Source organism: Apium graveolens, chromosome 5 (assembly GCF_009905375.1).
Source record: "Apium graveolens cultivar Ventura chromosome 5, ASM990537v1, whole genome shotgun sequence".
NCBI lineage: Eukaryota > Viridiplantae > Streptophyta > Magnoliopsida > Apiales > Apiaceae > Apium > Apium graveolens.
In genome coordinates, this window is record NC_133651.1 from 9,195,067 (window position 1) to 9,220,049 (window position 24,983).

The 24,983-nt window shown below is 31.6% G+C and overlaps 1 protein-coding gene and 1 long non-coding RNA gene across 2 annotated transcripts; one reads left to right on the plus strand and one right to left on the minus strand.

Annotated features, from left to right (window-relative positions):
• Positions 1-17,235: 17,235 nt before the first annotated feature.
• Positions 17,236-18,683, plus strand: LOC141725141 (uncharacterized). The gene is made up of 3 exons (XR_012577036.1): positions 17,236-17,294; positions 17,527-17,641; positions 18,617-18,683. It is a non-coding gene; the product is annotated as an uncharacterized LOC141725141 (long non-coding RNA).
• A 3,537-nt stretch (positions 18,684-22,220) lies between these two features.
• On the minus strand, positions 22,221-24,124 carry LOC141659767 (alcohol dehydrogenase 1-like). Its single transcript, XM_074466695.1, has 4 exons — positions 23,978-24,124; positions 23,764-23,839; positions 23,445-23,609; positions 22,221-22,378 (listed from the first exon to the last, which is right to left on the minus strand). Exons 1-4 carry the CDS (start codon positions 24,122-24,124, stop codon positions 22,221-22,223), a joined length of 546 nt encoding a protein of 181 aa, XP_074322796.1.
• Positions 24,125-24,983: the final 859 nt, after the last annotated feature.

A 24,983-nucleotide genomic window follows, 5' to 3' on the forward strand; every position in this document is an offset into this window, starting at 1 on the left:
ATGATGTTTTATTAGTCCCTGATTTAGATCAGAATCTACTTAGTGTTGGTCAGCTCATAGAAAATGGATATGCTGCTTATTTTGAGGATGGTACTTGCACAATTTATGACAAAAATAAAGGCAGAAAATTGGTTGCAAAAATACAGATGAAAAGGGGCAGAAGTTTTCAGCTAATGTTCAATTATGATGCTGATTTGGCCTTAAAAGCACACCTGAAAGAGGAATCCTTGCTTTGGCATAAAAGGCTTGGAACATACATTCTCAAGGGCTGAAGGAACTGAAAAATATGTTGTATGGGCTGCCTCAAGTTGAAGATAACAATGAAGTGTGTGAAGGGTGTGCCATGGGAAAGCACCATAGAAATTCTTTTCCAAAAGGAGGATCGTGGAGAGCTGGGGGACTGCTGGAGCTTGTTCACACTGACGTGTGTTGACCAATGAGGACTCCTTCACTTGCTAAAAATAGGTACTTTGTTTTATTTATTGATGATTACTCAAGAATGATGTGGGTTTATTTTATGAAATATAAGTCTGAGGTCTTTAGCATTTTCAAAAAATTCAAGAAATTTGTAGAAAAACAAAGTGGTTGTTACATAAAAGTTTTGAGAAGTGATAGGGGTAAAGAATATACCTCTAGAGAATTTAATAAATTTTGTGAAGATGAAGGAATTGATAGACAACTCACGGTTGGTTACTCACCTCTACAAAATGGAGTTTCTGAAAGAAAGAACCAAACTGTAGTGAATATGGCCAAATCAATGTTAAAGGAGAAAGGGTTGCCAAATTCATTCTGGGCTGAAGCAATTCATACTGATGTGTACTTCATTAACAGATGTCCAACTAAGGCAGTTAAAGAAATGACTCCATTAGAAGCATGGTGCAGAAAGAAGCCTTCAGTAAGCCATTTAAAGATATTTGGTTGCATTTGCTATGCACATATTCCGAAAAAAAAAGACAAACTGGAAGACACGAGTGAAAAATGCATTCTTCTTGGTTACAGCTCAAAATCAAAAGGATATAGGTTGTATAGTTTAAAGAAGAAATCAATAATCATAATTAGGGATGTGTTGTTTGATGAAGGAGTTAGCTGGAATTGGGAGAAAGAAGCATGTCAAAATCAAACTATTACATTTGAAGCAGAAGCTCAAAATGAAGACAAAAATAATGATCAGTCATCACCAGCATCATCACCATCTGATCCATCTTCACCTACTGATCCATCATCACCTTCAAGTGATAGTGCAAGATCGTCAAGTTCAGGAAGTACTCCGCTGAAAATGAGGTCTCTTGGTGATATTTATGAGTCGTGTAATTTTTGCATGACTGAACCAACGAGTTTTGAGGAGGCAATTAGAGACGATGTTTGGAAGAAGGCAATGGAAGACGAGTTTCACATGATTGAAAAAAATAAGACATGGCAACTCGTTGAAAGACCGAAAAATAAAGAGGTTGTGGGCGTGAATTGGATTTATAGAATAATGCACAAGTCAGATGGTTCTTGGTTAAAAAATAAAGCGCGTCTAGTGGCCAAAGGATATTCACAACATAAAGGAGTTGATTACCTCGAAACATTTATACCAGTAGCTCGAAATGACACAATCAGAACCGTCATTGCTCTTGCAGCTCAAAAAGGATGGAAATTATATGAACTTGACGTGAAATCAGCCTTCTTGAACGGAGATTTAGAAGAGAAAATCTATGTAGATCAGCCAGATGGTTTTGTTATTAAAGGACAAGAAGGAAAAGTTTACAAGTTGAAAAAGGTATTGTACGGGTTAAAGCAGGCACCTCGTCAATGGTATACCCATATCGACAACTACTTCCTGGAAAATGGATTTGTTAAAAGTAAGATTGAGCCAACTCTCTATGTGAAGAAGCAAGGTATGTCAATTCTTATCATTGCAATTTATGTTGATGATCTGATTTTTACTAGCAATGATGAGCATATGATAAATCAGTTCAAAAGTGATATGATGAAGAAGTATGAAATGAGTGATACGCTGAAATGATGTTAAAAAGGTTTAATATGTATGGTTGCAAAGCAATGGCAACACCTCTTGTAGCAAATGAAAAATTGATGAAAGATGACGGTGGAAGAAAAGTAGACAGGACTTTGTATAGAAGCATTGTTGGAAGTTTAATGTATCTTACGACAACTAGGCCGGACATTATGTTTGTTTCTAGTTTGTTGTCCAGATATATGCAAGATCCTAGCGAGGTTCACCTTGGAGCAGCCAAACGAGTTCTTCGTTACACGGAAGGAACTGTGGCATATGGAATCAAATATTTTAAAGGTGAAGAGCTAAAATTAATTGGTTTTTGTGACAGTGATTGGGCAGGTTCCAGAGATGACATGAAGAGCACAACAGGCTTTATGTTTTCATTTGATTCAGGAGCATTTTCATGGAAATCAAAGAAGCAATATTCAGTTGCACAGTCATCCGCAGAAGCTAAGTACGTAGTTGCTGCCCTGGCAACATCACAAGCTATTTGGTTGAGAAGAATTCTGGAGGATATTGATGAAAGGCAAAGAAACGCAACAGAGATGCTATGTGACTATAAGTCAGCCATATCTATGGCAAATAATCCTATCTACAATAGTCGTACAAGGCACATTGCTGTGAAATATCACTTCATTCGTGAGAAGATCGAGGAAAATGAGATAAAATTAGTCTATTGCAAGTCTGAGGAGCAAGTTACTGATATATTCACAAAGGAACTTCCAAAAGAGAAGTTTCAGATGCTGCGTAATCTGCTGAGAGTTCAGGAACAATACATTAGGAGGGAGTGTTAGAAGTAATGTGTTTTTTAAAGACGTAGTTATCCTATATAAATCTTCTTTTAATATCTAGGAAAATGAAACACTTCTTTCCCTGGTGGTTATGTAACTCAACAGCCACAACCTTGTAGTATATATGGTTGTTATCTAATGAAATAATATATACTCTTCCAGTACCTTTTTCTCTTATATAATTCATGATATGTTTAACAAATAGAATATTACTACAATATCTGAGACACTCTAATGCTTTTGACTAGAATATCATAATATATCGACTCTGAACTTTGGAGTTTCTCTTAGTTTCTTTTGTTTAGAACAGTTTAGGAGAAAACTTCCATGTCTCCGTCAATTATAAATTTTGTAGCTATATTCATTTTGAAATCATAATATTTTTCCTTCAGCCATACTTTTATCCGAGGCAAACCATAAGCTATCACTCATATGAGTTTATTTAAGGTTTCAAAGTTGAATTTCAAACTTATTTAATCTACTCGGTAGTATATGAGTTTTGTCCTTACAGTTATCTGTTAATCTTTTTTCATTATAAAGGGAAATCGAAACACAATGCCTGTTTCAAGAGTTTCCCTACAATCCCCTAATGGGGCTGCTCGGGGTCAGGTTTGACTATGTCTTACCTACTCAGAATTAAATAAAATATGTTTATACAAGCTGTACCATTTTAGTTTAATTATATGGAGTAAAGTAAGTGTAATATATATTAATAATTAACAGGCTCATGACATTCACAATAAAGAGCTACTCAGAAGACGGGTCAGCCTGAGGAGAAGGTAGAGCTGATATTTTGGTGAATTATATTCATGTGACTTGTTTATAAACTTAACATACCTCTGATTCTTGGAAACAAAAATAATATTAGAGCATATAAAGAAGCCTATATACACTAATTCAAATCTATGTTAACGTATAATATGGGCCACCTAGACACTTCATTTTGTATAAAGTTGTAACTAATATCTTTATAATATTTATATTACACATTACACAATTATGTTGCACAAACTTTATCTAGCAACTATTGTGCAACTAAAGTGAATTTGATAGATTGTTATGGACGATAGAATCTTATTATATAATTTTCCATATGTAAATAAGATTGTTGCATTCCTCCTTTATTCGTGCTAGTCTCACTGTGTTGGTAAGTAGTATATTAACTACAGTTGTATAATATCATGGATACCGGTTGTCTGTACATATAATTCTTCTTAAAATAGGAAAAGAAGAAAATCTATTTATGCTAAGCTTAATTTGATTTTAACTTTCAAGCATATATCTTGGAAATGTAAAACTGATCTGGTTTCAATGCTTATGAGTCATGAATAAGTTCTTTAGCCTGGAATTATTATTTTTTTTGTCAGTTTTAGCCTGGAATTGCTGGTTACTTTATTTTAGCATCTTTTTATTTTTTATTTTTTTATAATGTTTTTTCTGGTCATTAATTTTATCTTCACTTAGTTTTCATACCAATTTCTCAGGTTTATAATATGATGGTAACAATGGTATCAAAAAATATTCCCTGTATGGATCAAAATGATAAAACAGCTAGAGACCAAGTTGAAATTTCCAAGGCTGCGCACAGTTCTAACAATAGGAAAATAGTTATCTCAAGTTATTTCTTTTTTGTTCTTAGAACTAGGTAACTGTGTACCATGTCTTATTGGCTATGCTTTATTGGTTCTCTATTTGGATGGATAACTACAACTCGTTGACACAAGTAGCTACTAAGTCGAGTCCTCAGTTTGGTGCGCATTTGGTCATTATAGATTTAATTGCAATCTTTTAGTGATGGACTTGTTCCCAAATCATAATGCATTTCTTGTCTAAGGATCTAATGAAAGCTAACTGTACTGGATTTACCTTTGGTTATAAGATATAGCTTTATTTGATACACTACAACAAAATAGGCCAATTACGATGGCCAGCTTACGACGGAATAAAGTGTGCGCCCAACTTACGACGAAAAAAAGTAAAATGTCGTAATTATTTATGATGAAACACAAAATCGTCGTAAGTTTAGTATTTTATTAATAGAATTTTTCACGACACGATTAAACAAAAATGAAAATTATTTGAAGTTGCTACGATTTAAACATTTCGTCGTAAGTTAATTATTTTTATTAAAATTTGAACTTGAAATTGAAAAAAAAAATATTTAATAAAAATTTACAACGAAATATGTGCGATGGAAAAAATCGGATCGTCAAATTTACGACATAAATTAAAATTCGTCGTAAGTTATCAAAGAGGGAAATTTAACTTTTTTCCCAAATTTTTGGCGGGGAAAATATTGAACATCCAATTTATGACGGAAATTAAAATTCGTCGTAAGTTATTCAAGATGGAAATTTTACTTTTTCCCTAAAATTTTGGCGGTAAATTTGACTTTTCTCAATTTTTTTCCAGATAATAATTTATGACGGGTTCTATCGTAAATTAGCATTTATTTGTTTGGGTGACATTTCAAGAATTTCAGTAAAAAATTAAATATTTTGATAAAATAATGTAATATGAAACATTGATTATATCACTAATATATATATATATATATAATCATCCATACACGGTTGGATCGTTCAAAAATATTTTTAAAATAATCGTAACACCAATTTAGGAATAAACACTAGTTAACAGTACTAGTCCAACTGATGCTTCACTAGTAAATTGGCAAATGAGATAAAATTATTTTGACATTTAATTTTTGTAATGTCACTAATATATATCAATTGAAATCCATATAGTTGTATCATTCAAAAATATTTTTAAAATAATCGAAACACCAATTTAGAATTAAACACTAGTTAATTGTACTAGTCAAACTAAAGTCTGACTGTTAAAATGACAAACCAAATAAAATTATTTTGATATTAAATTTTGGTTATATCACTAATATATATATATATATATCTATTGACATCCATACGGTTGGATCGTCCAAAAATATTTTTAAAATAATCGAAACATCAACTTAAGATTAAACACTAGTTAGTTATACTAGTCAAACTCATGTTTGACTGTTAAAATGGCAAACCAAATAAAATTATTTTGATATGAAATTTTGGGTATATCACTAATATATATATCTATTTGCATCCATATGGCTGGATCGTTCAAAAATATTTTTAAAATAATCGAAACACTAATTCAGGATTAAACACTAGTTAGTTGTAATAGACAAACTCATGTTTGACTGTTAAAATGGCAAACCAACTAAAATTATTTTGATATTAAATTTTGGTTATATAACTAATATATATATATATATATATATTGACATCCATACGGTTGGATCGTTTAAAAATATTTTTAAAATAATCGAAACATCAACTCAGGATTAAACACTAGTTAGCTATACTAGTCAAACTCATGTTTAACTGTTAAAATGGCAAACCAAATAATAATATTTTGATATGAAATTTTGGGTATATCACTAATATATATATATATATATATATATATATATCTATTTACATCCATACGGTTGGATCATTCAAATATATTTTTAAAATAATCGAAACACTAATTCAGGATTAAACACTAGTTAGCTGTAATAGACAAACTCATGTTTGACTGTTAAAATGGCAAACCAACTAAAATTATTTTGATATTAAATTTTGGTTATATAACTAATATATATCTCTATTGACATCCATATGGTTGGATCGTTTAAAAATATTTTTAAAATAATCGAAACATCAACTCAGGATTAAACACTAGTTAGCTATACTAGTCAAACTCATGTTTGGCTGTTAAAATGGCAAACCAAATAAAATTATTTTGATATGAAATTTTGGGTATATCACTAATATATATATCTATTTACATCCATATGGTTGGATCGTTCAAAAATATTTTTAAAATAATCGAAACACTAATTCAGGATTAAACACTAGTTAGTTGTAATAGACAAACTCATGTTTGACTGTTAAAATGGCAAACCAACTAAAATTATTTTGATATTAAATTTTGGTGATATGACTAATATATATATTGACATCCATACGGTTGGATCGTTTAAAAATATTTTTAAAATAATCGAAACATCAACTCAGGATTAAACACTAGTTAGCTATACTAGTCAAACTCATGTTTGACTGTTAAAATGGCAAACCAAATAAAATTATTTTGATATGAAATTTTGGGTATATCACTAATATATATATCTATTTACATCCATATGGTTGGATCGTTCAAAAATATTTTTAAAATAATCGAAACACTAATTCAGGATTAAACACTAGTTGGTTGTAATAGACAAACTCATGTTTGACTGTTAAAATGACAAACCAACTAAAATTATTTTGATATTAAATTTTGGTTATATAACTAATATATATATATATATATATATATATATATCTATTGACATCCATACGGTTGGATCATTTAAAAATATTTTTAAAATAATCGAAACATCAACTCAGGATTAAACACTAGTTAGTTATACTAGTCAAACTCATGTTTGACTGTTAAAATGGCAAACCAAATAAAATTATTTTGATATGAAATTTTGGGTATATCACTAATATATATATATCTATTTACATCCATATGGTTGGATCGTTCAAAAATATTTTTAAAATAATCGAAACACTAATTCAGGATTAAACACTAGTTAGTTATAATAGACAAACTCATGTTTGACTGTTAAAATGGCAAACCAACTAAAATTATTTTGATATTAAATTTTGGTTATATAACTAATATATATCTATTGACATCCATACGGTTGGATCGTTTAAAATTATTTTTAAAATAATCGAAACATCAACTCAGGATTAAACACTAGTGAGCTATACTAGTCAAGTTTGACTATTAATATCGCAAACCAAATAAAATTATTTTGATATGAAATTTTGGGTATATCACTAATATATATATATCTATTTACATCCATACGGCTGGATCGTTCAAAAATATTTTTTAAATAATCGAAACACCAATTCAAGATTAAACACTAGTTAGCTATACTAGTCAAACTCATACTTGACTGTTAAAATGACAAACCAAATAAAATTATTTTAATATGAAATTTTGGGTATATCACTAATATATATATATCTATTTATATCCATATGGTCGGATCGTTGAAAAATATATTTAAAATTATGGAAACAACAATTCAGGACTAAACACTAATTAGTTGTATTAGTCAAACTCATGTTTAAGTGTTAAAATGACAAACCAAGTAAAATTATTTTGATATGAAATTTTGGGTATATCACTAATATATATATATATCTATTTACATCCCTCTAGTTGGATCGTTGAAACATATTTTTAAAATTATCACAACACCAATTCAGGATTAAACAGTAGATATTTGTACCAGTCAAACTGATGCTTGACCGTTATAATGACAAACCAAATAAAAATATTTTGATAGAAAATTTTGGTTATATCACTAGTATATATATCTATTGACATCCATACGGTTCGATCGTTGAAAAATATTTTTAAATTAATTAAAACACAAATTCAGGATTAAACACTAGTTAATTGTACAAGTTAAACTGATGGAGCATATTTTAAGATTTTAAATATAATTGTCTGAAAAGTGTTATTAATCATTTATTTTTAAAATGTCCTCCTTTAATTACGGAAGATTAGTTATTTAAAATTTTAAAATTGTCTAAAGATGGCAAAACTTTTAGAATTTTGGTTTTGTTTTAACCTAATTTTAAAATATCTTTTATAGAGTTATAGTTAATCGATTAAGTAATCACGATGTTAAAATAATATTCTTTTAAGGTCACAACATAATGGAGACATTATATTTTTACCCTCAATAAAATAATATTTTCGTTATAACAATATTTTCCCCCTATCATTTTAAATACTTTTAAATGTTCTAAAATGTTATGAATATATATGCCTACTAATATAATTATCATAAAGTCATATCATTTAAAATTTTAAATGTTCAAAATTAAGAATTTAATTTAATTTTTTATAAAAAAAATTATAATATTAAAAAAAATCTAGGTAATCCGTGCGGGTTTTAAGCTAGTATATATAATTTCTTAAAACCTTAAACAAAGAAAACAATGTGAAGTCGACCATATTGGAACAGAATAGAAAATAGGGTTGAGTAGAGCTTGAGACCTAAATTTTAAGTCTGTGGCCGCCCATTCAATCGCTTGCTGCTTGCAAAGTATATCGAAGATTCAACCGCTGTTATATATATCAAAGATTTAATCGCTGTTAAGTCTAGTTCGATTTTCTTCTAAAGTATCAAAGATTCCAAGATCCAACAGGTATCATTGATTCATTTTTTCATTAAATAATCAGTATTTTGTCTCGGTACTTTGTAGTTTGTTCAATTAGAGGCAAGTTTCTTTATTTATATACAATAATTTGTAATTACTTAATTACTTAATTTATCTCTGTACTTAATAGTTTATTGTTGATGTTACTTAATTTGTCTCTGTACTTAATACTTTATTGTTGATGTTGAGAAGGGTTCCGATTCTGATTCAGATTCATATGGGTCTCATATTGAGAAAAAGTCTAAAGCTATTGATGCCAAGAAGGTGATAGAAGAGCTACAGACAAATGATGAAATGCTGATAAACATTAAGGAACAAGATGATGACTTTAGATTGCTCACACCTCAGGTTATTGTTTTTAACTTGCAAATATTATAATTGGTTGGAGTAGTTTTATTTATTGTTCATTTAGTATATTTTTATCATTTGTTTTTTGAAATTAGGACCTTCAAGAAGAGGCTCAGCAACCTCCTGATCTTCCTATTCTGTACTGAAACTAGACAACCAGTACTCTCAACTTTGTACTCATTTGTTCTGTACTCTCATAAATTTGCATTTGTGGGCATTGATGTGTTACAACAAAAGAAATGCAGGCATCACTAATTATCTATTTTAAACCTATTGTATTATTAATGGAAACCGAATATATAGTATCATCTTTTCTGTGTTGTCTGTTTATATGAATAAAAGAAACTGGTTGTGATAAATGAGCGAGTTGCCTGGTTTGTATTTAGGATACCACCATTCATATAAATTTCATTACAACATTGTGCGTGCAACCAAAACAATTATGTATGTGAAATTATTTAAAATTAAGTTCAGTAATTACAGAGTCAAAATGTTGTTGTTAAGCAGAGTTATATGAAATTATGTATATACATTTTGAGCTTGTCACAATGAAATACAAAGTTTAATACAAATGCAGTGGTGCTGATTGTTAGTCACAAGTTTAATATCAAAGTATAAGTCCTAAATAGCAATCCCCAACAATAATTATATTTTCAGTTACTATGATTTTTACCTTCTAGTCAAATTTTGTTGATGTTTTCACTTGGTCAATAATGCAATTATACCTTATTATACAATTCTTTATTATGAAATATCTGGATCTCGTATTCTAGTCCTCAGTTCGGTCTCAAATTCCATACAATTCCCTTTATGTCAATCCCCTCACTGACCTCAAACATACTCGCAGTTCGAGCGAAGGCTGTCATGGAAACCTCGATATCGTGTCTCTCGGAGTTCACATTCGTCGTAATTCTGACAACAAAGAGACACTATAAGAAAAAGAAGTAAAAGCGACCACATAAAAACGACCGACTATAAATTCCACCAAAATTGGTGGCTTTTAAGGTCAACTTTACCTGTACTTAAAACATATTTAAAAGCGACCGCTCTCGGTGGAATTTAATGAGCGGTCGCTTTTGTTCGGTGGAATTTGAAAGCGGTGGCTTTTAGCCGGTGGCTTTTATCAACAAAAGCAACCGCCAATATTTAACGGTCGATTTTATATTTTGAAGAACAGGCGGGAAAATTGCCGCCAGAACAAAGTCTAATTCTGGAAAACAAAAGCGACTGATCGGTCGCTTTTAAATTATTTATCAAAAAAATATTAAATAAGGCCACAACGGTCATTTTAATAAAAACGACCGTTGTTGGTTGAATTTATAAAAATGACCGATTTCCGTGGCTTTTATAAAAACGACCACCTGCGGTGGAATTTATTCTTTCAGAATTTACAACCCCTGCCTTATCCTTTCTTCTTCGTTTTTATCCATACTTTCCTCTTCTTTCTATTTTCCTTCCTATTTTCTACCATTTTCCTTTCTCATCAAGCTCAACTATCCATTAACTTCAAGTCAAGCAAGTACCTTTCTTAAATTATTTATGTTGTGATTATCATGATTATTGTTTATTGATTTCTCACATACATTAAATATTTATTGACATAATTTAAATGAAATATAGTTGCTAATATTTTAAATGTAGTGTTCAAAATAATTAAACAAAAAAATAATTATTGTACATTGCTTGTGACTAAATATCTTGTACATATAGTGAATTTATTTAAGTATGTTTTGTTAATTAGTATTAAGTTATTTATTATACTATCTATGCACTTTGTAGATGACGTCAGATTGTAGTGGGATGAATCGTCGATTTGATGCAAGTAAAAATATAACGGAAGAGTACAAAATTGGTGTTGATGGTTTCATTAATTTGTCATTGCAAATACGGATGATTCAAAGGGGAGAATAAGATGTCCATGCAACGAATGTGGAAATTTTTATATAAAAAATCCTGATATGATATTATATTTATATCGACATGGCATCATGCCCGCATATACAACATGGTATTTTCATGAGAAGAGTGCTAGATCAAGGGTTGATATTGGGACGAGTTCCATGAATGTTGATAATATGCATGATGATTTTTATGATGCACGTGAAATGCTTGGAGATTTTGCCGAGGCAAATAATAATTTTGAGAATATGCATGAAGAACCGAATGCAACAGCAAAAAGTTTTTACAAGATGCTTGACAGTACTACTGAACCTCTTTATCCAAATTGTACAAGTTTCACAACATTATCATTTGTGATTAAGCTACTTAAGTTCAAACATAGACATGCTTGTAGTAATAAGGGATTCGATGAGCTACTTGAACTTATTGGATCGGTGTTGCCTGAAGATCAAAAGTTGCCCATGAGATACTATGATGTGAAGAAGTTAGTAAGTGGGTTGAGTATGGGATACGAAAAAATTGATGCTTGTGTGAATGATTGCATGTTCTTTTACAAAGAAAATAATGAGAAAACACATTGTGATATATGTCACGAAGGTCAATACAAGGCGCAGAAGGATTCTATGAAAACGTTGATTCCGAAGAAGATTTTAAGATACTTCCCTCTTACATTGAGACTACAACGATTATTCATGTCCGAGAAGACTGCCAAATGTATGATATGGCATCATGATAGAGCTGCAGTTGAGGGTCAATTAAGTCATCCAGCTGATGGAGATGAATGGAAACAATTCAATCACAGATTTCCTTGATTTACAAAAGAAACACGAAATGTCCGAATAGGCCTTGCTAGTGATGGATTTGATCCTTTTCGAGATGCACATGCAAGGGACTATACGATGTGGCCTGTGATTATTGTTGTTTACAATCTTCCACCATCCATGTGTACAAAAGCTCCATACATGTTTATGCCTCTTCTCATTCCCGGGCCGAATGATCCGACAAAAGACTTTCATGTTTATCTTCGACCACTAATTGATGAATTGAAGATGTTGTGGTGTACCGGGGTGGAAACATATGATAGGGTGTCACATTCAAATTTTACAATGAAAGTAGCATTGATGTGGACAATTAATGACTTTCCAGCACTTGGTATGATTAGTGGATGGTCGACTAAGGGAAAACTGGCATGTCCGGTATGTATGGGGCTGGTTAAGGCAAAACAGTTCAAGCATGGTAGTAAACCTACATTCTATGGTACAGCTCGTTATTTTTTGGAAGAAGATGATCCATTAAGAAGAAGCACAAAGTTTGGACGATGTGAGAGACATTCAGTCACAACTCAACATTCAAGATCAAGGGCAAAGATACTTTGTGAGCAAATACAGTTTCCTCTTCCGGGAAAAACTACTAGGCAAAAGCCGAGGGATTATGGCGTGACATATAATTGGACACACTATTCTCCATTTTTTGAGCTACCGTATTAGTGAAAATATATTTGTCCGGAGTGAATACCTTTTGGTTCTTCAAAAGAACTCGTTAAACAAGATGAATCCTCACTATCCACTTCTGTCAAATCTTTACTATGAGGACACAGATCAATCTAAACATTAGTATCATTCCCTTGATCAGCAACGGAATGAGGTCTGTTTAAAGTAAAAGAAAACTTCTCCAAACTGAGCTGAGATGCAGGTTGATATAAATCAACTTGCTAAACTGATGGCTTGTTATCATAATTTACATACTCTGGAACAACTTTAATCCCATTCATTATTGGCACGCGAGTCACCTGGCTTTGCACATTGCTCCTTTTAGAATGATTAGATGGTCCTGTTTGCTTATTCATTATCCACTTTTCTGCATCATTCCATTTAGAAGACGTAGGCCTAGATAATGACCGTCGAAATGAATTGTGAATGGTTTTTTGGCCTTTAGGGAATTCAAAGTTAGATGAACTAGCATTACTATTATAATCATGATCATTATCTAATGTCCTCATTGGGTGAACCGAACTCGAATTAGCACTATTAGCCTTCTGCAATTTGGCCTGAATGGATAGTAATAATCTATTTTATGGCATAGCATTATGGTACTGCAAAATTAATTAATGCCACATATTTTGAATTTAATAATCAGTGGACCATATTTTTATAAGTAAGCACCTAAATACAACTAAGAAAGTTAAAATTTAGATATTTTTTACAACTTATTTAGTATCAGTAAAAAAGAAAATATTATATACCGAGAAACTCAAATCATGAACTAATAAAATATATTTAATATCACATTAATATATTTTCGGTAATAATAATTTTTTATGTTTGCTGTTATATTAAAAAAAAAATAATTCCATAAGCTGAATAACTAAAAATATCTTTATAAAATAAGAGCATAATATTGTTTCTATTTTCTTATCCAAATTATTATTAGTTCTTGTCGCAATATGAATTTACTGAATTAAACTTTCACTAGTTGATTCTAAATATATATTTTTTCTAAAATACCTTTTCAATTTAAAAGTTTTTGCAATATTAACTTTTGGTGAATTATATTTATAAAAATATTTTTATGATGCTTTGTTTTATGATTTTAATCCTCTTTAGATTATTATGGATTGTAAATTCATAATATTTTTATGATGCTTTATTTTGTGATTTTAATTATTTGATTAACGTTGGTATTTAATCCTGGTCCCAATATAGGCGTATATGAATGTTTTTTATAATCATATTAATACAGTCCAATGAGTAGGGAGTTTGGAATTCGTTTTGTTTCGTATCAGTCCTTGCAGTAATAGTTGTGGTAAAATCAGTATTTTCTGAGTTAAATAAGTAAAGTTAAAATTGAAATTTTACTTTTGTTACTATATGGTTAAAATTTCAGTGACTTATAAGTTACAGTTTAGGTTCAGTAGAGTTTATATCATACTCTGTTTATTCAATACTATGAACCATTTAAATACCAAAAATGGCAACAACTTAAATTGTAGTAAATGGACTGTTTTTTTAGTTAGCAAGTGATTAAAAGTCAGGACATATAAAAAATTTATACTAAATTATGAAAGTCAGTCGATACTTAGGCATAAATTAGTTTCGTTAGGGAGTTAGAAAAATAGCACTACTGTTTCCTGAAGTTTGGTGGAGGCAGAATATTAGTTTGAGATTAAATTGTCGACTTTGCTTTTTATTACACCTTTTATAATTTCCACTTGTTTTCTATTTATTGTAGGAATTGGATGCTAATTTGGAGACACCTATGACTGTTCTGAATTTTTTTAAATATGTCTACAACATCGATGAGCCAACAATTAAAAAAATAATGGTTTGTTGAAAACTTTATTCATTCAATTGAATTTTTGCACTAATATATATCTATTATGGTTTCTTTTCTTTATGTTTGGACTGTTTGTTATAAATTGTATTATGTAGGAATCTTTAGAGGCCATAGTCAGCACTCAATCAGCCCCAGAGGAACCTCTATCACCGGCTAGCTAAAGGAAGCGAGACTTGGAACTACTTATAAAGGCAAGAACGCTAAAGAAAAACAGAGTCGTATTATATCCTCGAAGTTCTTTATCGGAGTTATTGGGAGCTGATGAGGCAGCTAGATTAAAGACATCTCAGTCCGCTCAGGCCTCTCAAACAAGCATTCCAGATAATGAATACTCACTTATCCGCAGGGTTCTATCCGAAGTGACCAATATGGTGAAGTCTTTAGACGACATGGATCGAGTTCCTCATGCAAAACTTAATGAATTGATTGAAAAATCAGCCACTATAGTTTTTCCAGACAATACCAATCAGGTGCAACAATCATCATGGGACCAATATATGCGGATTACAAATGAGATCATTGATCAAGTGATGCAGAATTTTGAGAAAGTTATTATGGAGGTAACACTTTAACTTTAATTGTGAAGTTTAATTTCAGCAATTGATGTATCAGATTAGCATATTTAGGGTTTATAGTATTACACATCTAAATCTTTATTTCTTAGTATTACACATCTGAATCTTTATTTCTTGCTCTGTGTGGTTGTGATTAGGATAATTTCAACTAAATCAAAATTAGGGTTTGTGTAATTAGTGAATTAATTATTTTCACATCTGTTTGAAATGTTTTATAAATTTAACTCATGTTTAATTTGAAGCTCTATGTTCTCATTTCTCGATAATTTTGTTTCAATTGTTTTAAGGTTTTTTAGATGTAATTGGAAATACAATCTCGATAAAGTTAATTGGATGCTGGATCTTGCATCTGGTTTTGTTATCCGATTTGAGGGATAATTCTCTGCTTTTTTGTATGGATTATATTTTTTATGTACATGTAATGTTAAGGAACATTTACAATGATGAATCTAGTGATGTTTACTTGTTTCAGATAATGGTAGTGTTAATTGTGGATTGTAGATTTGATAAGTGTTGTTAACTTCAGATTTCTATTCACGAGAATAAGTAGAGCTTTTTTGGAAGCTGTATTTGTTGTTTTTGGTGTCACAATCTTGATTTAGATAAGGGTCTGTTTTCTTCCATATTGATCTTCCAAGTTCTGTGTTACTGACCTGCCCAAGGCTTTTACGCTTAAACTGTCAAAAGATGTTTATTTTCCACCCGTAAGCGAGGGGTTTTATACATATCAATTATGTTTTTTGTTGGTATTTTATCTTGTATAGATAGTTTATAAACATTTATTAAGTGATATATGAGGTTAACAGGCTCATTTTGTGCTTAGTGTATTTGTTCTACTTTATGACATTGATGTAAGTTGTGAAGTGAAGAAGTTATGCTAACATTTTTTCTTCAACTTAGCTAACTTGATTCTGATTAAATAAACTTATATATATATGGTGCAGTTACTTTACCTGTACAGAAGCAGCTGCTTTTTGGAACATGAAATTTGAATTTGAAGAGCTTAAATAATTACTTAAACGCACGTTATTTTTTGTCTATGTAGGATGATACACCAGAAAAAGTTCCAGGGGAACATACCAGGCTTTTACAAGAAATGGATGACGAGCACAATCTCGACCAGAATTTGTTCTACTGTCCTCTTTATGAGTAGTTTTTATAAGTTTAATTACTTTTGTTAGTTGATACTTTTAAGCAAACTATGTAGCAGTTAACTTAAACTTGATGTAGCAGCTGCTATTTGGTGTAGCAGCTGCTGTTTGGTACTTATTTGATAGTTTTTAATGGATTTGTGGGGAATGTAATTATGTCATTTCATTTTTGGTTGTTCATTTTTTCTGTTTTGACGCAAGTTATTAAATGTGAATGGTTAGATAAATTGATAAATGAATGAGATAGGTTTCAATATTAAAGAATTAAGAATATATGGCTCTAGGCTATTTTTATGTTTGAAATTGACCATATAAAATCCACCGTCTTCAGTGACTTTAATAAGTAAGCGGGAAATTTAAGATTCAGTGAAAATCAAGAAGCGGGAAGTTTAAATTTTAACCAAAATGTTAAAGGGGCTGTGTGAAACTTTGACTTGAATTAAAAGCAACCGTCAAAGCGGTCGCTTTAATATAAATTCCACCGCGAAAAACATTTTCGACCAGGTTAAAACCCACCGATAGAAGGCGGTCGATTTTGTACTAAATTCCACCGATTTCAGTCGTTTATAGGTAAAAGCAACCGATTTTAAACCGGTGGCTTTTAGCCTTTTTTCTTGTAGTGAGACTGTTATCGCACTTAAAAAAGTTGAAAATGTAAAAAATGTTGATAAGGAAAATACGGAACCGAATATCGGGCGAGTAGCCGTGGCTAAAAAGGTGTCTACCGAGAAGTTTCATAAGAAGCCTAGAGCCTTGAAGCCAACTTCACTTTAACTATGTATGCAAATGAATGAACCTGAATTTATACTTGGATCAGGAAGTATGGAGCCTGCTGATTCGGAGCACTCAAGTTTGTTGAAGATTTGGGATTATTCGGATTCTGAGTCTGCTCCGGCTTCTTCCTGGTCTACTATTCCCAATAGGTTTTTAAATCTTTTTGTATGAAATTATTGATGAATTAATTAAATTTGATTTGTTGTTGAAATGTTAAGTACATTCAAATCTCGCCTAATTAATAATTGATAAATTTACTAATACACCATAAATTAATTATTTTACCATAATTTTTTTTGTCATTTATATATAACCTGGATAAATTAATAAAATTATCCGGTCTGATGCTATTTAAATTGATCATCTGTTCCTGTTTTGCAGGACATTGCTGTGCAGGCCTTTGCCAGTGGACATTGGGAGGTGCACTTGTGTGATTGTGAAAGAAAAATGTGTAGAAGGACTACATGGGGGCAGTTTGTACACCGTTTACACTAATGTAAGCTTTTCGTGTTTTACAACATTTCACTTTCTTGTTTTCTCCAAGTTTAACTCTTATAATACTATTAATCGTATTGGGATGTTGTATTATAATTGAGGTTTCTTAGTTGATTATTCATGTTTGTTAGTGTTGCCTTGGAGTAGGTTTTGCACTATAAATTACATTATAATAGCGTTATACTGTTGGGTTGTAGTTGCTCTAATTTGTTACAAGTATTAACAACTAACCATTGTCAATAATTAATATGTCATGCTGCATAATATTTAATTCGCGTTTGAAATATTTGGTTCTTATAATAGTGTTAATTATATTGGGATGTTTGACTTAGTTTTTATATAATAATTAAGGTTTCTTAGTTGATGTTTTGTGTTTGTGACCTGGATAGTAATTTATTAAGCATTAGTAAAAAATAACCATTATCAGTATGTTATGCTGCAATATGTTTGTTTTGCCATTTGAATATTTAGATTGTACCTCATAGTAGTTAGAATTGTGTTGCAACACAGCTTAGTTTGAGAATTCATTCTCATTCCAACTTTGTTTTCATTCCCAAACACTTCACTAAATTAATGGATGTTTCGCTAAGCAGTCGCTATTTTATCATTTGTACTCATTTGGTCATACTTGTGCTAATACCTTGAACAAGTATATTTTGGGGAGATTATAAAAATACTGCCTTATCACTAGGCATTGTGAACTCATAGATAGGAACTGAGAAATGGTTATAATTTGGCACAGATATTGATATTGGAAATCATAGCAAACAAGTTCACAGTCTGCTGATTATAATCAGGTGACATAAACATGACCTTAGTGAAATTTGTTTGATATGTCCTGTGATTTGATTCAGTTCACAGTAGTCATTCTATGTAATCAACCATTTAGATGTTATTTGGGAGCATTTATAATTACATGTACTCTGTCACAATCCTTGAAAAGCTTAGTATTTGACTCTTTAATGGATTATCTCAGGAGGGTCATGGAAGACAATCGAAAACTTGCAGTGGCTCGCCACAAAAGGCATAATGGAAGATCTGAGTATATAGTTGTTCAATCAACAAAGGGGATTTTAGGTCCTGGTGATGATAGTTTTGTGGGAAGTGTCACTTCCAACCTTATAGGTTCTAAGTACAATATATGGGATCAAGTTCGATGTCCATTTTAGTACTATGTTGTTGAAGAGTTGGTTAATTAAAAACTATGGGTTCCAGCCACATGCCGTGTCAGAGCTCAATGAAAAGAGTTTCTGGAAGATGTTTGATATTGGGCTTTATGAGCATTGTAGGAGGAAGTATGGAGCTATTTCATGAGTGTGTACTACAAGTGTAAGAAATGTAAGAAGATTGAGAAAGAGATTCAGGAAGCCGAGCAAGCCCATCTTGAGACCGCTTATGCACAAGTAGACATGTCAGTAGATTAATTTTTATGTAGGTTTTCTCGCTAAATCATATGAGATATGTCTCTGCTTTTATCATTTACTATTCGTCCAATATTTGTAGTTCTTGCACATTTTTTGCTATGGTTGCTTAATTACTTACCGGAAAGGAAACTAGACTTTGTCAGGGAGTTTTTGTTAACTTCATGATTGCATTAGACTTTGACATGTTTAGAATTTAAATTGGAAGCCGAACATGGCTGGAAACTGAAAAATCAGAATTTGGCTATTCTGGAAATACAAACTTACGGCGGTTGTTTATCACATATTTCGTCGTAAGTTACTAATTTACGATGTATAGTTGTGTCGTAAATTTGTATTTTATTTTATCAAAGATGGATCTCATAAGAAAACATACGACGTTTCTTCAGTCATAAGTAACTAACATACGATATTATTATTCGTCGTATATTGATAACTTATGACGGAATATTCCATCGTAAGTAGATTTATTATTTTATTGAAAATGTGGGCCCCTGCTTCCCAACTTCCAACACAATTTTATTTTGTGACGAAAAATTGAACTTACTACTCAAGCAAAAACGACGATTTTTTTCCGTCGTAAATGCCTCAATTACGACAATTTTAGTTCAAAAAAACCCGTCGTAAATGGCATTATTTCTTGTAGTGATATTCTAGCTAGAGACTTGAAAATGTTTTGTACGGTGCTGCTGCTGGCACATTTTTGTTGCCAAGTAGTCCAATTAAGTTCACATTTCTTTGTTTTTGGTTATTTTTTTCATCTTATTTGATTACTTTTGGTATTAAATTTATTATATTGGTATAGGTACGGGCCCTTATCTCGAAATTGACTAAAGAAAAATCTTATGCACTTCCGCAGGGTAATAAACTTCGTGAGGAATTGGTGAGAATAACAACTCAACTAAGCTTTCTAACCTTTAATGTATCTGTTCTCTAGGCTATCTTCATGCAATACCTTTACGTAATCGGAGAAGTGGCAATCTCAAATTATAGGAGATTACTTAAAGATGATGGTAGAGGTGTTGCAGTGACACTAAATGACACAGTTTGTTTTTTCTGACAAGCGCGCTGGGTTAACTGTAAGTCACTTTCTGGTTGATGTTTTTTTTCTAATTTTTTGATGATGGGGCATTACATTTTCCCAGCCGTGTATGTCGGGTTTTCTACTAATATCATTTGGTTTGCTATAAGTAGTCTTCTAATATATATGATTTTCTTTTAATTTGGCTGTAAATGATTTCATTTACAATATTTTTTATAAGTTCACATCCATAATTACTGATACAAGGTAAGTATTATCTTAGAACTGATCCCCTTGGTGACGGAGCTAAGTGGCGTCGAACTTATGGGAAGGAGATATATTCTCCATTTTTATTAACTTTCACTGAACATGTGAGATACATATAAATATATCATGTTTTCCTTTTTGCAAATATCTATGCAATTAATTGATGATTCACGTGTATGCAGGATGGAGATACAGATCTCTTGTGAATAGTTAAAGTTTGCATGCTTAGTATATTTGATTATTTCAATGCCCTGCGGATTTGGAACTGTGCTTTTAGGTGTTGCATTTTCGCACAATACCAGAGAGCAACCCCCATCTCCTTCAGGTTCTTGATACTACCAAGTATGCGCAAATAGTCTGATTAGTCCCTAACTTACTAAATATGTGCAATTAGTCTGATTGCTCCCTAACCTACTTTGATATGTTTTTGTTATGAATCATATTTCTCCCGAGGATAGATATTTATAAGAAAAGGTGGTGAAGCAGAGAGAAATAATTATTTGGAGAAGCAAAAGCCAAGAATTTGTTATGGGAAGAAGGGGATCAACATAGCTGCAAAGTATTAATAACTTTCGTTATAGTTTGGATATGCTTGGAGTATTGAAAATTGATCAATCGTATTGTTGTAATTTTATATGGTGTTTGTAGTATTTTGGATATGTATTGTAGATTTTAAACAGAACAAGTATTTCAAATTTTAAAATTAAATGTTATATATTACTATTAAAGTTTAATGTGTGTTTTATTTTAGTGTTAGATTACAAATGCTACTATTACTTAATTAAAAAGATGGGTGTTACAATTGATAGAACAGATTGTTACAATAAGTTACAATTGATCAAGCTATTGTATCACTCATTTTGTGTTATATTTGGGCTTGTTAGTGTTACAGTAGGTGTCTATTGCAATGTTTTCCTCTTTGTTACAATATATCAGTGAAATGTTACATTAGGGTGTCTATTGTAATGCTCGTATATGTAACGCCCCCTGGTGTTACAATAGACCTAGTGTAACGCTTTTAGGGCCTATTGTAACACCATTTAGGCACTACAATAGTCCACTTATGGCGTAGTGTGTGTTTGTTGGGTTGGTTAAATACCGAATTTTGCTGGCATTTTCCTTTTCTTTGGTCTCTCGGTAATGGTCTTTTCTACAAGTGAAGTTCATGTTCAAGGGTGAAGATTTTAGCGGGGTTAATTGGATTTACTTTTCTGGTTGTCTGGTGCCCCGGAGAAGGTTTGTAGCTGGCACTACACCATAGAATGGCTATGGAAACCACAAAAATATATTGCCTTATGGGCTATTTCTGTTGCAGTAGAATTTATGGCAACAAATATATAAAATTTTTGTGTTGCATCCGGTGGTAATGCAACAGAGGTCCTATTGCAACATCTTAAGCAATATATTACAACAACAAAATATTATTGCAATAAACCATATATAGCAATAAAATGTATTTTACAGGAACTCGGCAAAATTATTGCAATAGTTGTTTTTGTCAGCTAAATAACCACCTTAAGGCAACATTAATTGGTCCAATTGCAATGAAATGTAAGGTTAAATTTGAAAATATTGTAACAATTTTGAACTAATTGCAATATTTTATAGTTGATGTAATTGTAAATGGCAACATATTTGGACACAATTGTAACATTATTTTTTAAAAAAAGCAGTAGGATTTGACTATAAATAAACTAAACCAGGCATGTTTTATGCCACAAAACCAAACATCAATGTCATTTTATAACCATTAACAACCATTCAAAGGTTGTTCCAATATAATCATTCATATAATTGAGAATGTACATCAATACAAAAGGATAAATTACTACACTAAATTAACTAATTAACAAAACTAATAGTAGTAATCTTCATTTAGCTTCTTCGCTAAATGAGAAGCATTTATCTTGGTTCTGGATCAAAAGTTTCACAAGCTCAATTGGAGCAGCCACAGTTTTGGACACAACTGTAAAGACTCCATCCATGAGAAAATCGATGGCAAAACCTGCAATCCCTTTCTTAGCTGGTTCTAGAACAAATTTCACATATGAAGAATAAGCTAATGGAAGGTCTTGGGTGGCTGGGTATGTTCATTCCGTGGGGTACCGCAATCCTGCACGAGTATAATTCCCAAAGGAAAAATGGCTTCTCTGTGTAGAAAAGCTTTCATAGATACCCTTAACATCATGTGAAAGGCTGGAACCAAAATTGTATTGGGTAGATAATTTTTGATAAACAGTTGGAAGTTGGTTCTACTCAGCCATTTCTACTGGCACAAATAAAATTCCTACAAAAAACATAAGTTAGTCAGAATATATAAATTAAATGCTCCAAAAAAGGAGAAAAGGAGAAGCATTAGAGATGCCCATTCAATACTTCTCAGATGCATTCATATTTAGCCCATTTCAATGGAGAATTAAACTTCACTAAATTTGCATAATTTAGAAAGATTATTAACTTGAGATCGATATTAACTTAAATCTATCACTAAATTTAGAAAGATTATAAAGAAAAATTTATTAACATGACAACTTTAGATAGAGCAAGATACACAGAGTAGCTCTTACGCTTTCAACTAAAATTTGCATAATTGATAAGGTATTGACAACTACAGATACTTGCTGCGACACAAGTTAGAGATTAAATGACAAAATGAAAGTCAACCATTGAATAAGAGATAAAATTGGATGTTAATAAAAGTATACCAAAAAAGATTACAGAAAAGGCTAGCTAATTGATCTACATTAATAATTGAAACTTTATAAAGGGCCACTGGTAATAACTACTAATGCTATTTTCGGATTAGAAACATTGAGGGCCACACCCATTCCTAAAAAATTAATGATACAAAAGCATTAGCAAAACCATGCTCAGTTCAGGCTGCAACTTGAGCTCCCATTATATATATAGAACATGGTAAGATAAACACTTTTGTGCATGTGGATATACCACATCTAAGAACACACACTTTATGAAGCGGAGCTTCCAGGTTGATCTTTGCAACACAGCCAGAGTGAACAACAGTGTAATGACTGAGGTGAAAGTTCCAACAAAGTGATAGATAGGCTTGCCATCTTTCGAAAACCTTGGCTTACCATCACTAAGCATCACACCTCTGTCCAAATTGATCGTTAGCAGATCACACAAATTGCTTTCACTTGATTTACAATGACGGCACTCCCCACACTCGCCTGTAAACAGAGGTAACATTTTTTCTTCGGGTTTGAGGGCTGTAACACCATCTTCAACACTCTCTATGACTCTGGAGCCAACAATATAAATCAATAAAATTCGTTCAAGGATGAAATTATGCACACCACAAAGTCGAGAACATGTAAAATTTGAAGTCTAGGTCAGTAGAACATAAATTTATTCTCTTGTATTAAAAGTTTTCTTATTAAAATTCAAACATACCCTCGACTTTTAATAAGAAAACTTTTAATGGATAAAAGTCGTGACCTAATATTCGCGGAAATAAAGGTTGATGTCCCTGTTAGAAAACGAAAGCAAGTGTAATGGATAAAAAACAGAGAAAACAAATCTGCTCTAGCCTTTAGGAAAAGCGTACATATAATGACTAGCTATAGTGTTTAGGCTAGCAGTGAACACGTTTATCAATATAATATACCTTGGCCTCCCAGAAGTAAACATAAGAATGACAAAGAGACGTGAAATGAATCCTGATTCGAACTTCCATTTTCTTCGGTGGTGCAACGTCTACCTCATCTATTACCAGTGGCCTGCCTGCTTCCCAAGCCACAGCAGCTGCAATCATTAATTTATCTGTAAACCATTAATTTATAACTACTACTGCTACCGCAAGGATTACAATCTTGGAACTTATAAACCACAATACGAACCAGATTTGCAGAAGGACTAACCTAAGTTGACTTTCAAACCATTGTGCCCTAACTCATCGAAACTGCTAATCAGCATAAAAATTTGCATCAAGACAAATTAAACAATTCCACATAATCGAAACAAGCCACTTGAATAATTGATGTACAATCTCAAACACAAACACACAATACAAAATCGATTCAAAAAAATTCAAATTAACCATAATTAAAATTCAATTGACATAATAATCGATTTAGGGAAGAACATGCCTTCTTAGTTGATCTTGAATCTTCAAACTTAAATGCTTGAGCTAGATTCTTCTTCATCCAATTTCAATCTGTGAGAGTAATTTGGTGTTCGCCTCTTTCTGAATTCTTGTTTTTTTAGTGTATTTTTGTATTTTCTTTTGTTCAAGTGTATCCTTGTTAAGTCTTATTTTATCCCGCTTATATATGTGTGCTTTGGTTAAAAAAATTTGAAAGCCCGCTTTGTTTGAGAGCCCGCGAAACTAATGGGCTAAAATTTTTGGAGTTGGCAACATATTTTGAAAACTGTTGCAAGGGAATTCGAATTTTTCACACAATTTGACACATTCTCAGTTCAACTGTAACATTTTTTTAAAATTGTTGCAATATCTCCAAATTTAGAAAACACTTCACTACACCATAAATGGCCTATTACAACATTTAAAGTTGATGTTGCCATTTCTTTTGTTGTATTTGCCATGCATATTTTGGCTAATACAACGTTGTCATTTTTATGTTGGCTTAGACATCGAAAAACTGTCGGTGAAG